We start from the raw sequence: 14,294 nt of genomic DNA, 5'->3' as shown, positions 1-14,294 counted from the left end.
AGCTACATGGTTTCGGGTTCAGTCCCACCGCGTGGCACCTTGGGCAAGTGTCTTCTGCTATAGCCCCGAGCTGACCGAAACTTTGTGATTGAATTTGGTAGGCGGAAGTTACTGCTGTGTGTGAATATGTCTGTGTATGTGCTTATGCCTCTCTCCGAAAGAGAGAGAGAGGGAGAGAGGGAGGAATCTTGCAAGCCAAATACGGAAATGAAGCATTAATATTTCATTTTTTAAGAAACCTTGTATGATTTAGTTTATTTACTCTGTGAGCATAACTAACATTTTCAGAATTTACACAAGAAAATACACATAATATAGATTTCTCATTTATTTTTATATTATCATATAAAAATAAAAAAATTTAATCATAGTTTGATGAAAGCATGAGATTTTGACGTTAAAGAAATATAATTTATTGCTTCTGATAAGGAACCTAGATACAAATACACAGATATGTAGATTAGGAAGTCCATATTTGTAGTTCTTTTTTATTTCTAAATATAGAATCCAGTAGAGATATATTTTGTTAGAAAGAGAGAATCAGCCTAAAACTATACAAGAGATCTGTGTTCATGGAAGTACAAATTTGATCTCAGTGAGTAATGAAAAGGAAGTTATGCATCTAGTATTCATACCTCTTATCAATAATAGCAGCAAACATGCCAGTAGTTATTGGATTAAATATAGTTTCATTCCTGGCATACTGGTTTTATTTAATTTTTATGTTTAACTCTTTAGATTTTAAATTGGCCATATCTGGTTCAAATACTCTACTTGCTTTGTGTCCAAAGTGGCCAGATCTGGTGTGTCACACCTATCCTATAATGTCATTATAAGAATAAACAATTACATCATCAAAGTCTCAAAGCTATAAGATAATGCATGATTAATTCAAAAGGTTGTGAATAAATAAGCACTACATTTCACAGTAATATGAACACTAAAAGGTTACTGTGTACTTATTACATCTAGATTTAAAACTATTGTAATACATATTGATTCTGTATAGTTAGGGTAACATGTATGTAATAGATTATATGTTTCTTATATTATTGGAAAAAGAATATCATTCAGGTTACTGGAATATTTGTATGGTGATAATGTTTGCAACTGATGTATAAAATTTATAAAAATATACAAAAATACAGACAAAAAATTTAATATCCATAAAGAAATAGGTTTTATGTTATATTTTTCATATTATTTCTGTTGTAAATATATTTTTGTAGTTACTATTTATATACAATGATAATTTGCATTAATGTGAATATGCTGATAGCTGTTGTGTCCATTACGGGAGAACAACTTCTCCTTTGCAATAAATATGTGTTTATAACACAGTTGACTCATTAGTACAAGGGATTCTGGGACAGCTAAGAAGCAGTAACAGGTGACTGAGACCTTTGGCAATATACTGTACTTGTGTAGACTTGACAAGCTAAGTGAGACCATAGTCATGGCTGATGTTGGTGCCAGGTCAATGGCACCTGTGCCGGTGGCACGTAAAAAGCACCCACTACATTCAGAGTGGTTGATGTTAGGAACGGCTGTAGAAACCTTGCCAAATCAGAATAGAATCTGGTGCAGTTCCCCGGCTTACCAGTTTTTAGTCAAACCGTCTAACCCATGCCAGCATGGAAAATGGACGTTAAATGATGATGATGATGATGTTGTCATTGTTGTGCCTTGTCAACCAGAAGACCACCCCCACCACAGATCAATGAATCTAATAAGAGCTAATGGTCTTGTTTATAATTTCAGCAGTGTTCATTGATCCATGCTAATATCTGCCGACTAATAAATCATATTTATTTAAAGATTTATCTTACAGCCTTAGGTTAAACAAGCTTTTAGCACAAATTTAAGAAAAAAACAAAAAAAAAACAGAAAGATATGGAAATTAACCAGATGGATAATTTTCATGTGTTCTTTCTTTCTGTTACAAATATCAGTCATGTTCAAAATGTAGATAAATATTGACATAAACAATCCATTTGACAATGGTGTTTTACTTTGTAAAAATTAATGGGTATATGGAAATTAAATATTATTAAGATGTCTTTAATGTAACAAAACCTCTGCCTCTCAATACATCCTTTTTGTTTTCTAGTATTTACCAACATTGAGTGCAAAAATATTTAAACTTAAGCAGTATAAATTTTTTTCTCAAACAGTATGAGATTTGTAAAGATATACCATCTGTAATATGAATGTTTAGGAATATTATTGTCCCATGAAACCATAAACCTGCACCTAGAAATCCTGTCTTCAAGGTGCAAGGGAATGGCTAAGGTATATAGCATTTAGTACCAGTTGCCTATATTCTTGAACTGGTATTTTATTTATTGATTCTAAAGAGCAATGTAGACCTGAACAGGATTTGAGCTTGGAGTGCAGAGAACTAAAACGTTTTTATGACTCCGAGAGTGAGTGATAGCAAAGTATTCATTCATGATATTATAATATTCAAATGTAAGGTGGCAGGCTGGCAGAATTGTTAACATGCTGAGCAAAATGCTTAGTAGCATTTCGTCTGTCGTTATGTTCTCAGTTAAAATTAAGCCGAGGTCAACTTTGCCTTTCATCTTTTTTGGGGTCGATAAGATAAGTACCAGTTGAACACTGGGGTTGATCTAAACTTACCCACTTCCTTAAAATTGTTAGCCTTATGCCAAAATTTGAAAATGATACTTTATTCAAGCTTCTTGCTATCATCTGCTATACTGTAAAGAGGAAAACATTGAAATATGTTAGATGAATACAGCTGGAGTCACTGCAAAACAATCCATGTTCCTGAAACATTAATAAAAAAAAATAAAAAAAATTGTTATAAGCAGTATATATTAAGTTTCTGTTATAACTTCTGTGGTAATGTCTTTCAAGGTAATAATTGTGGTAACTTTGTCAATATCAGTTTGAACTTGTTATCTCAATAGATTTTTGTGAAAACTTGAACAAGTTAATTCTCGATTTTAAGTTAGAAAAATAAGGTAAATTTGTGTGTTGTGAGAAGTGTATTCAGACATTTCAGAAAAGGTTTCTGCAAAGATATGAAGAGAGCTGTAAATGTAGTTGTTATAATTTAGAACAAACTATTTCTTTTTGTAATAATTTTTGTCTTAAACACAGCTAATATAGAAAATATTTTATAATCATTGACATTTTTGTCATTTTCCACATAATATAACAAATTCTTGTTCCATAAAATTATGAAGTAGATCAAACATTGAATTTCTACTTTATTAGTTATAAAATCTATAAAAATAGGATAGAATGCTCTAAAATTAAATCATTTCTGGAACCAATGGATTTCATAGTTCGTTCAATTTATACTGGTTCTGTAACATAAAGATTTACTTATGTATTTCTCAGCTGGCTTTTCCAATACACTTGCTATTTATTTATTCTCTAGTGAGACAAACCACAATATTTCAAATTAAACTGTTTAATTTAGTAGTAGTAGTAGCAGTATAGAGGCATACACTATAACAATGCATTTCTGCATCCACCATTTGCTGGTGGTTCCCTACTCCTGGCAGATGACACCTTTGTACCACTCAGGCAACAACCCTCCAACTCATGGGTCTGTTTTGGGCTGTCGTTACTGGTGAGGGTTTTATGAGGTCAGAGTGCAAATCCTACTGTAACCTAAGTTTAGTTGCCTTTTGTGACAGGCAGAGGAAACATTGGGTATATTCTTCTTCCCTGGGCATGGACACATTGAAGCTGTCACATTTAACAATCCACAGAATTATCCTCCCCTCTTTCCAACAACAATCTTGGGCACTTTTTTGAATTTTATAAGTATAACACTCATGGACATACCAAATCAAAAAAACAACAACACAGCATCCATAAACTTCAGAAACATTTTGTCATGGTCAGAATTGATGACACATGGAATAAACTACTCACATTATTCGCTGCTGAGACACAACATCCTTCAAAACTTCCATGCTTCCCCAAATTTCGCCAACAGTATACCACTTTTCTTCTTAAATAACTTTTTCATTGTTCACTTCCTGTGTATATTCTATGTACTCTTCATGCACTTTTGACTACTTTCTTTTGATGAGTTGTAGTGCACTTGAGTGGAGGCGCAATGGCCCAGTGGTTAGGGCAGCGGACTCGCGGTCATAGGATCGCAGTTTCGATTCCCAGACCGGGCGTTGTGAGTGTTTATTGAGTGAAAACACCTAAAGTTCCACGAGGCTCCGGCAGGGGATGGTGGAGAACCCTGCTGTACTCTTTCACCACAACTTTCTCTCACTCTTACTAAATGCACAAAGCCTGAAATTTAGCTGGAGGAGACAAGTCGATTACATCGAACACCAGTGTTTCACTGGTACTTAATTCATTGACCCCCCGCCCACCAGAAGGATGAAAAGCAAAGTTGATCCTGGCAGAATTTGACCTCAGAATGTGATGATGGATGAAATGCCACTAAACATTTTGCCGAGTGTGCTAACAATTCTGTCAACTCTCCGCCTTATTTGATGTAAATAATATTGCTAAATAATTTGCTTATAAAAGTTTCTTAAATGAATGAGTTGTTTTGAAGCTACTCTGTTGATGTAATGGCTTTGAGTTAAGCTGTTAAAGGCACTGACTCATTGCTTATCCTGTGTATTAAATGTGATACACAGGACATGTTTCTCTGGCATCCATGCATCGTATATGATACACATTCCCAATGTTTTCTCTTAACCACCATAGTATGTTAGGACTTACGAAAGGGAAACATTGTATTACCTAGAATGTATGAAACAAAGGCTAACTAAAATTCTGGAAACAAGCATGGAAGTTTAGGACAGACTTATGAAAATGCTTTGGACAGGCAAAGGGGATAAGAAAATCTCCAGGAAATGAACATCAGCATCACTGTTACTCTTTTAGCTTCTCTAGAAGATCTGCCTTAATACTTTTTTGTTGAGGTATAGTAATTAAAAACGATTATAATTAGAAGCAATGTAAATTGGGCATAAATTGAAAGAATGATTTTCTATTAAAAACAAAGTAATTTATAATGTAAATGCATGCATTTTCCTGACTATACTATCTTTAGCTGTGAAGACATAGCAAGAAAAATTCAAACTCATTTCATTATATTCAACATTCATTTCAAAATCTTACAGACGTTTACATATAAAAGATATAATTCTGCCTTTCTGTTTTCTATTTATAGATCTTGGAACCATCATTTGATGCTTTCCGAAATACTGTAGATAAAGCTTTATATGAAAGAGATTATTTCATCAACTGTTTGAAAAATTTCATTAATCATGACATCAAAGAACTAAGGAAAGAAGTCACAGAAATAAAGCAAGAAGCAATGGTAAATAGAAAATTGTTCTTTTTTCTCTTTCTCTGTCTTCTGTCTGTCTCCATCTGAGTATATAATCTGTGCAAGTATGGAAAAGTGAACATTAAAACGACAATAATGTTGATATATTTAAATATAAAGTAACATGTATGTGTGTGTGTTTGTTGGCACTCCGTCGCTTACGACGTTAAGGGTTCCAGTTGATCCGATCAACGGAACAGCCTGCTCGTGAAATTAACGTGCAAGTGGCTAAGCACTCCATAGACACGTGTACTCTTAATGTAGTTCTCGGGGATATTCAGCGTGACACAGTGTGACAAGGCTGACCCTTTGAATTACAGGCACAACAGAAACAGGAAGTAAGAGTGAGAGAAAGTTGTGGTGAAAGAGTACAGCAGGGTTCGCCACCATCCATCCCCTGCCGGAGCCTCGTGGAGCTTTAGGTGTTTTCGCTCAATAAACACTCACAACACCCGGTCTGGGAATCGAAACTGCGATCATAGGATCGCGAGTCTGCTGCTCTAACCACTGGGCCATTGCGCCTCCACTAACATGTATGTATACCTCTGAAAATGTTTATCAACACCACTAAAGGGAGATAATTATCTAAAGCGAATCCTTAACTCTGCAAATGAACAGAACTACCAAATAACTAGAGATTAATAAAATGAATACCAGACTAAGTTGCTGGGTTGATATAATTGACTAAAACCTTTTGTAAGTGGTGCCTCTGTATGGCCATAGTTCATGGTTGAAACCTTTTAGAAAGGGAAAGTATGTATTGGATAATATAGTCTGACATAAACCATGTCTCTGAAGATAGTCATTGTTAGATTGCCTTTGCTCAAAGGTCTGTTCAGACTGGGTTGACCTGGGGCTAAACAACAACAACTATTATTTAAAGACTTTTTAAAATATCGATTAGTGTAAGAGGGCATATCTGTGTAGTTAAGAAGTTTTCTTCCCAACCATGTGGTCTTCAGTTCAGTCCCACTGTCTGGCACCTTGGGCAAGTGTTTTCTACTATAACCGGAGGCCAACCAAAACCATCTGAGTGGATTTGATTGATGAAAACTATGGGGAAGCTCATCATATGTGTATATGTGTGTGTAAGTTTGTGTGAGTGATTTTATATTTCCCTTTATCTATGCCTGTATTTTGCTGCTTGTTGGTTTATAAACTGTGGCTTTGCTAACAGTGTCACTTGCTTGCAGTCCACCATGAAAACATGTTTGGGCTTCTGGACATGTCTTGACATGTTGCATAGGGATCTTTGTAAATGAAAGGCTTCTTTTGGTATCGTTTGTTTCCAGTTCAAGATGGAAGCACGTCTGAGGTATTAGTTAGTCAACAGACTGGAAAATTACTACTTCACTCAGAAACAGCTGGTGATTGGTAACAGGAAGGGCATCTGGCTGTAGAAAACTCTGAGCAAATTCTTGTCTGGCCCTTTTACTCTTTTTTTTTTTTACTCTTTTACCTGTTTCAGTCATTAGACTGCGGCCATGCTGGAGCACCGCCTTTAGTCGAGCAAATCGACCCCAGGACTTATTCTTTGTAAGCCTAGTACTTATTCTATTAGTCTTTTTTGCCAAACCGCTAAGTTACGGGGACATAAACACACCAGCATCGGTTGTCATGCGATGTTGGGGGGACAAACACAGACACACAAACACACATACACATATATGTACACATATATACGACGGGCTTCTTTCAGTTTCCGTCTACCAAATCCACTCACAAGGCTTTGGTCGGCCTGAGGCTACAGTAAAAGACACTTGCCCAAGGTGCCATGCAGTGAGACTGAACCCAGAACTATGTGGTTGGTAAGCAAGCTACTTACCACACAACCACTCCTGCGCCTTTTAAAAACTTTCTTTCAATTCTACTTTGTTTATGACAGACTGTATTATTAAAAAAAGTCTCTTATCTTTTTCTTGTTTGTTTTAACTTCTCTTAATTTATTTAGTCACAATATGACAATTTTCTCTGTTCCATGGCAGTAGGCCCATCATCTGGGATGTTACATGCTGTGACACCTTCTCCAGCCAGAACTTGGCATGGTTAGCCCTGGCTCTACTTTCTTCCAGGTTGAGAAAATCAAACCATCAAGGTATTGGTTGCTCTCCATCAGGTTTATGGTCAAGTCTATGGCAGTAGAGCTCTGCAGTGTTCTTGGCTTCCAGACCATATCGCAGCTCACCATTATTGGGGTGGAGACAGCTGACCACAAGTGCAAGCCCCATGAGTCAGATTGCTTGTTCCAGCACACCTCCCTAGCCATCCTTCAGGGCAATGCCTTTTCCATTTTGTCTGCTGAGACCATGATGCAGTCTGATCTACAGGAAATTGTACATTACACTCCTTAAATACTTAGAACCATGCAATAATTGCTTTCCACAATTACAACAAACCCCCCATAGAGAGCATGATACTTTTCACAATGTTTCACTCCCCTCCTTTAACTTACCTTCCTAACCTCCCCTACTAATGGCGTTACCCTGTTGTCTTACTAGACTATATTCAAAAATATCCTATTTGTATTTTTCAGAATCCTAAAATCCTGGACATAAACTCCAATAAAAGTCAAGTTATGCAACTTCTAAAGAAATTTATATCATCAATGAATAAAATAGTAGCAGATTCTGAAACGTTTCAAGCATATCAAAAAGATTTCAAGGTATTTCATTAAATTAATTAATCATTCTTTTTGAATTTTTGGATCATTGTCATAAATATTTGTGTTGTTTTTTTATGACTTATTCGCTGTTCACCTGTGCATATTTTATGTACTATTCATGTAGTTTTGGTTACTTTTTTCTGATGAGTTGTAGTGCACCTGAGCACTGTTTGAGGTGGTATCAAAAGGTTCCTGAACTAGTTATGTTCAGTAAAAGATAATTTATTTACCTAAGTTTTAATATCATCTCCTTTGAAATAGTCACCTTTTGCAGCAATACACTGGTCCCAGCATTCCTGCCACTTTTGGAATCCGGCCTGGAAATTCTTTTCTGTAAGCGAATCGAGGACCTTCTGTGATTTGCTCTGGATCTTGACAATGGTGTTTGAGCTGAATTTTCATCTTGAGGAAGAGATGGAAGTCTGCAGGTGCTAAATCCGGTGAATAGGGTGGGTACAGAAGTAACACCATGTTGCTTTTGGCGAGAAATTCACGAGTGAGGAGAGCTCAGTGACAGGGTACATTGTCGTTGTGAAGAATTCAATTCTTCACACTCCACAGATCCGGTTGCTTTTGCTGGATGTGCTCCCTTGGGTGTCACTTGTGGTAGGTCTTCCAGAACACTCATTGTCTTCCAGAACACTCATTGTCTTCCAGAACACTCATTGTCTTCTAGAACACTCCTTGTCTTCCAGGGACGTCCTTCCACTTTTGAAGTATCATGCCACTCGAAATGTTCTTTTCTACTCTAGGCACAAGGCCTGAAATTTTTGGGGAGGGGGCCAGTCGATTAGATCAACCCCAGTATGCAACTGCTACTTAATTTATTGATCCCGAAGGGATGACAGGAAAAGTTGACCTTGGCGGAATTTGAACTCAGAACGTAAAGACAGATGAAATACTTCTAAGCATTTCATCCGGTGTGCTAACATTTCTGCCAGCTCGCTGTCTTAAGCCACTCGAAATGTTGTGTATGGACCATTGGCTTGTCGCCATAAGCTTGTGAAAGCACTCTCAATCTCTCTGTAGCAGACTTCCCAAGTTTATTGCAAAATTTAATGTTGGCTCTTTGTTTCTGTCCATGACAATACTGCAGACTACAGCATACATGTGATCACATAAGGGCAAATTTCACAACTTGCGAAGTAAACACAGTAATGTCACTCAGCACATTGCCTCATGAAAATCACTGCTAACTCTCTTTGCGCACACAACCTTGTGCTGCCATCTGTTGGTGCACTACAAAACTAGTCTGGGAACTTTTTGATACCACCTCATATAAAATAAGTTGATCATATTATTATTATTATTTTGGTTTGGCTCAGTTTCAGTCTTATTTTTGGTAGGAATTATGTGGATAGCAAGTTACTACCTGTAACCTTAGGTAGCCACAAGTCTTCAGCAGTCTTTCAAGTGCTTATAAACCACCTGATAATTCTTTCTGTCCCGAAGAAACAAACTTTCTGTAGGAGCTCTGCTGGACATTCTATTTCAGCCATTATTGTTTACAGGGATGTAAACCCACCAAGACTGGTTGTCAAGTGATGGTGGGGGGATAAACACAGACCCCCCCCCCCCACACACACACATACGACAGGCTTCTTTCAGTTTCTGTCTACCAAATCTACTCATAAGGCTTTGGTTGGCCTGAGGCTATAGTAGAAGCCACTTGTCCAAGGTGCCATGCAGTGAGACTGAACCCAGAACCATGTGGTTGGGAAGCAAGCTTCTTACCACACAGCCTTTCCTAACCGACAATCCGTTGGTTATGATGACAAGTGTTCCAGTTGATCCGATCAACAGAACAGCCTGCTCATGAAATTAATGTACAAGTGGCTGAGCACTCCACAGACACACATACTCTTAATATAGTTCTCAGGGAGATTCAGCATGACAGAAAATGTGACAAGGCTGACCCTTTGAAATACAGGTACTACTCATTCTTGCTGGCTGAGTGGACTGGAACAATGTGAAATAAAGTGTCTTGCTCAAGGACAGAATGCGTCACCGGGAATTGAACTCATGACCTTATGATCATGAAGCAAATACCCTAACCACTAAGTAATGTGCTTTCACATATATATAATACATATAATATATATATGAGGATGCATGGCCCAGTGTTTAGGGTGTTGCACTCACAACTGTAAGATCATGGTTTCAGTTCTTATACCGGGTGGTGCTGTGTGTTCTTGAGCAAAACACTTCATCGTCAGTTGCTCTGTGATCACTTCAACACTTGATGCATAGTGCACCATGCATCTTTTCAGGCAACATAAATTTGATGGAGGGTGTGAGATAATCTACAGCACATACATTTAATCATGATAAACAAATTATTTGTGTGGCTTGTTCAACTAGAGCTGAACACTCATATGTTGTCTCCGATGGGAAAGTCCATCATCATAGTATATGTGTATTATATATGTAATAATTAAGTTATTTGTGAAGAATTATCAATCTGGGCAAAATACTTTGTGTTAGTACACCATAGTCATGGATACATTCCAGGTCACTCTCCATGATCAAGTTGTATGTAAGTGTTATGTCATTTTCCTCTTCTTACATCACCATGAACTGGGTTCCCCAAAACTAATTTGGATGCCCCAAGTTCAGGGTGGTGCATGCAGTGACCAGACAGTTGCAGCCATCTTTGCCTGATCTTCTCGCTAACTTTCAGCAGGTCCCCATAAAGGCATTTGTATGTCATGTGTTGCTGCCATTTCTATGGTAGAAAAGATTATTACTGTTGTTGTTATTGTTATTATTATTATTATTGTTCTTATGAATTGTTATTTAATATTTCAGATTGAGGTAACAGACTTTGATGACCTTGATGAGCTAAACCAAGAATTACTAATGAAGCAGAAACTATGGACTGCAATGGAAGATTGGGACGTTTTAACAGCAAAAGCCATGGTTGTAAGTTAAAAGCAGACATACAAATTATCTTACTAAGTTGCATTTGGTTTAATCCTTTAGCATTTAAACCAACCATATCAGGCCTAAATACTCTATGTTCTACATTCACACTTGGTATATCTAACCTCTCACACCTAACCTACACTGACATTGTAAAATTAAACAGTCACATCAGCAAAACCTTAAAGCTATAATATAATGCATGCTTGAGTGTCAGGCTCACAATCATGAGGTTGTGAGTTCGAGAGTTCGATTCCCAAACTGAGCTGTGTGTTGTGTTCTTGAGCAAGACACTTTGTTTGACTGTTTTTGTCATGTAATGTGGGTTGTTTTGCTTTCTAGTAAGCGAGAATTTGTCAGAAGGCCTCCAGGAAAGTGAAATGACTTACATTAATGATGGAAACTGAAGTTTGGGGGATAAGAGTCTGGTGCTTTGGGGATACATAAAAAGTGATGGTTCAAGAAATTTGGTTAAAATTGACAGTCACTTGAATAGTGCCACATACATCCAGTTGCTGAAGGCCAATTTGATACCAGACTTGAATGAAGGTGACATATTTCAGCATGACAGAGCTCCATGTCACAGATCACATGCAGCACAACAGAGTCTGGCTCATGAAGGTGTTACCATATTGAAAGATTGGCCAGCTCAGAGCCCTGACTTAAATATCATCGAGCAAATGTGGACAGAACTAAAGAGAACAGTTTGTCAGAAGAATTCACTGCAATCTTGAAGTGTTGTGGTAAGGATTTGTACTTTATCTTCCCAGGCGCATTGAAGCAATTATTCAAGTTAAGAGAAGCCACACAAAATATTAACAATGTACAATAACTTCTTGAAATGAACATTATGTAATAAATTTTCATTATAGATATTTTACTATTTTAAAACACTGTATCTTGACTGGTTTATGTGAGGTGGCCAAAAACTTTTGCACTGCCATTTTTGGTGGTCGTCTCACATCTTACCCCATCATTCAGAACCCCTACTACAAAATATAATGATTAGATATGGAAATGACTCCAACAAGGCCAATGTTCCATCTGTAAAAAATGCAATGTGAAACATCCACTTATAAGTTGGCAATTAGTAGAAATTTACAATAATTCTGACTGTATTTTAAACTCTGATTTAGAATAAAAATTCAAAAAAAAGAGTGGATATTTTAGGATGATTTATGGGAGTGGAATTTTAAAAATTAAAAGAAAATTTTTTTTTTATAATTGTATGAATTTCCATGTGTAGAATTCACAAAAATGTTTGAAAATTCCAAAAAATGAAAAAGTATTGAGGAGTTATAGAGGAGCTTAAACCAGAATTCTGCCAAATACTTTTTGAAATCAATTTTAGCATGGGAAACACATATTAGCCTTTCAGACATACACAAAACTATCAACTTCACTTAAAAATTTATTATTTGGTGTCATGGAATCATGTTGGTGACCAGGTTGCAGTTGGTGTGATGAACATTTTGACATCAAATAACAAATGTTTTGAATAGTTGATATATATATATCTACACTGGGGCCGTTTTAGTTTCAACACATGGTCTTATATCAGATTACTTGCCTGGTGAGTTCACTTCTGAAATATTTACTATCGTTGGTAGTCGATCAATGTCTAACAACGACAGAGTCTGTGTTCTCAGTAATGAGAATACATCTGATTCTGCAGTCCAAAGCTGGAAGCACACAGGCACCAACAGATGTCTTAGAATGATAGTCTGTTGATTGGACTGAGATGGACACTGCCCAGTGATATCTTTCACTTACAGCAGTGAGATGCTGTCACTGGTCCTCTTTGAAGGCAGCTGGTGCTCATGAAGTGAGAAACTTCCATGCCGATCTGTCTGCAGCAGAAGTTTCAAGTTTGCATGCAGACTAAAAATCTACAACATCAAAGCTTTTATGAATTCAATCAATTGCCAATAGGCTTCTGATGCAAAACTTAACTCTTCTGTCTTTGAAGGTATTATTTGTAATTCTATTCTTTTCTTCGTTTGCAAATACCTACTTCTCTCATGTGTGTATTGGAATGTCTGCAACTGACTAGAATATAAGTTGCTTTAATGATGATTATTACTTTTATGTACCAGTGAATGAAATATCTTAAATATTAACTGAGCTAAGAATCAGACCAATGCCATAGTAATGTATAATGTACATTTATCTGTTTTTTATTATAAACTTTTCCAAATTACTTAAGAGATGAACAGAAGAATTATAATGCTAAACAATTATGAAAAGAGAAATACTGGAATGAAAAATATATTTATCACAGTAATATATGTGCTTGTGTGCATGCATATGTATAGACAGACTCAGACATACAGGCCATTATGTACCTGATATAAAAGAAGGGAAAATTTTCAAAAAATGGCTTCCTGGATTGTTCATATCGTAGAATATTTTCTACTGTATGCTTATGTAAGTCAGTTGAAAGCCGAGCAAAATTTCTGATACCATTTTGACTAGAATAATTGCAAGAACTGGAGCTGCTGGCTGGAAGCTATTCTGTGAAACTTTATTGCTTTTAATGGGTTTCCATCCTTCAGCTTGTTATTGTAGAAAATGAATAATGGAGTATAAATGATTCAGTTTATCATAAGAGCTGTTTTTTTTTTCTTCTTTTCACATTGCTTGTTGATTTTAGAGAGTTTGAATTTGAATAAGTAATGAATGGAGAAATAAAAAAATGAAGTTAGATTGAAATTGTTTATTTCAGTGTCCTTTTGATACCCTTGATCATGAAGAGCTGCAAAAAAATACTCTGTCGTATTTAAAAACTTGCAATATAATGCAGAAATCTTTGCCTCCGAATAACATTGTTGGTGCATTGAAAGAGAAAGTGGAAGACATGAAAGACAAGGTAATAATATTAAATATATTTAATAAATGTTTTCATTTTCTGTTATCATTTTACTAATACTTTATTTTCAGTTGTCAGTATGTACTTTAAATGCTGATGCATCATCATCATCATCATCATTGTAACAACCACTTTTCCATGCTTGCATGCATTGGACAGAAGAATTTGTTAAGGTGGGTTTTCTATAGTCTGATGCCCTTCCCTGTTGTCAACCTGTCCCTGTTTCCAAGCAAGGTAATATTTCTCCAGAATCAGACATGTTTTCATGGAAGATTTGAAATGAAGAACTCTGTTTGTGTTACAGTGACACTTGCTTACAACTGTCACACATACTGTGAAGGCAAGGAGACAGTAATGCACACACACATGCATACACACATAGACACATGTATGCACACGTGCGTGTATGTATGCATGTATATGTGTGTGTATGTATGTATGTATGTATGTATGTATGTATGTATGTATGTATATATATATATATATATATATATATA

At 36.3% G+C, this 14,294-nt stretch overlaps 1 protein-coding gene across 1 annotated transcript in view; it reads left to right on the top strand.

Moving 5' to 3' along the window:
• LOC106867680 (dynein axonemal heavy chain 6-like) overlaps positions 1-14,294 on the top strand; it is a 319,316-nt gene that overhangs the window by 23,960 nt on the left and 281,062 nt on the right. The window contains exons 12-15 of the mRNA XM_052973027.1: positions 5,186-5,335; positions 7,878-8,006; positions 10,815-10,928; positions 13,654-13,797. Coding sequence (XP_052828987.1) covers positions 5,186-5,335; positions 7,878-8,006; positions 10,815-10,928; positions 13,654-13,797 — 537 coding nt within the window. The remainder of the gene's footprint in view (positions 1-5,185; positions 5,336-7,877; positions 8,007-10,814; positions 10,929-13,653; positions 13,798-14,294) is intronic.

This window comes from Octopus bimaculoides, chromosome 14 (assembly GCF_001194135.2).
Source record: "Octopus bimaculoides isolate UCB-OBI-ISO-001 chromosome 14, ASM119413v2, whole genome shotgun sequence".
In the NCBI taxonomy this organism is placed as follows: Eukaryota; Metazoa; Mollusca; class Cephalopoda; order Octopoda; family Octopodidae; genus Octopus; species Octopus bimaculoides.
Note: the sequence above shows the minus strand (reverse complement) of the source record. Positions and strands in the feature narration are given on the sequence as shown.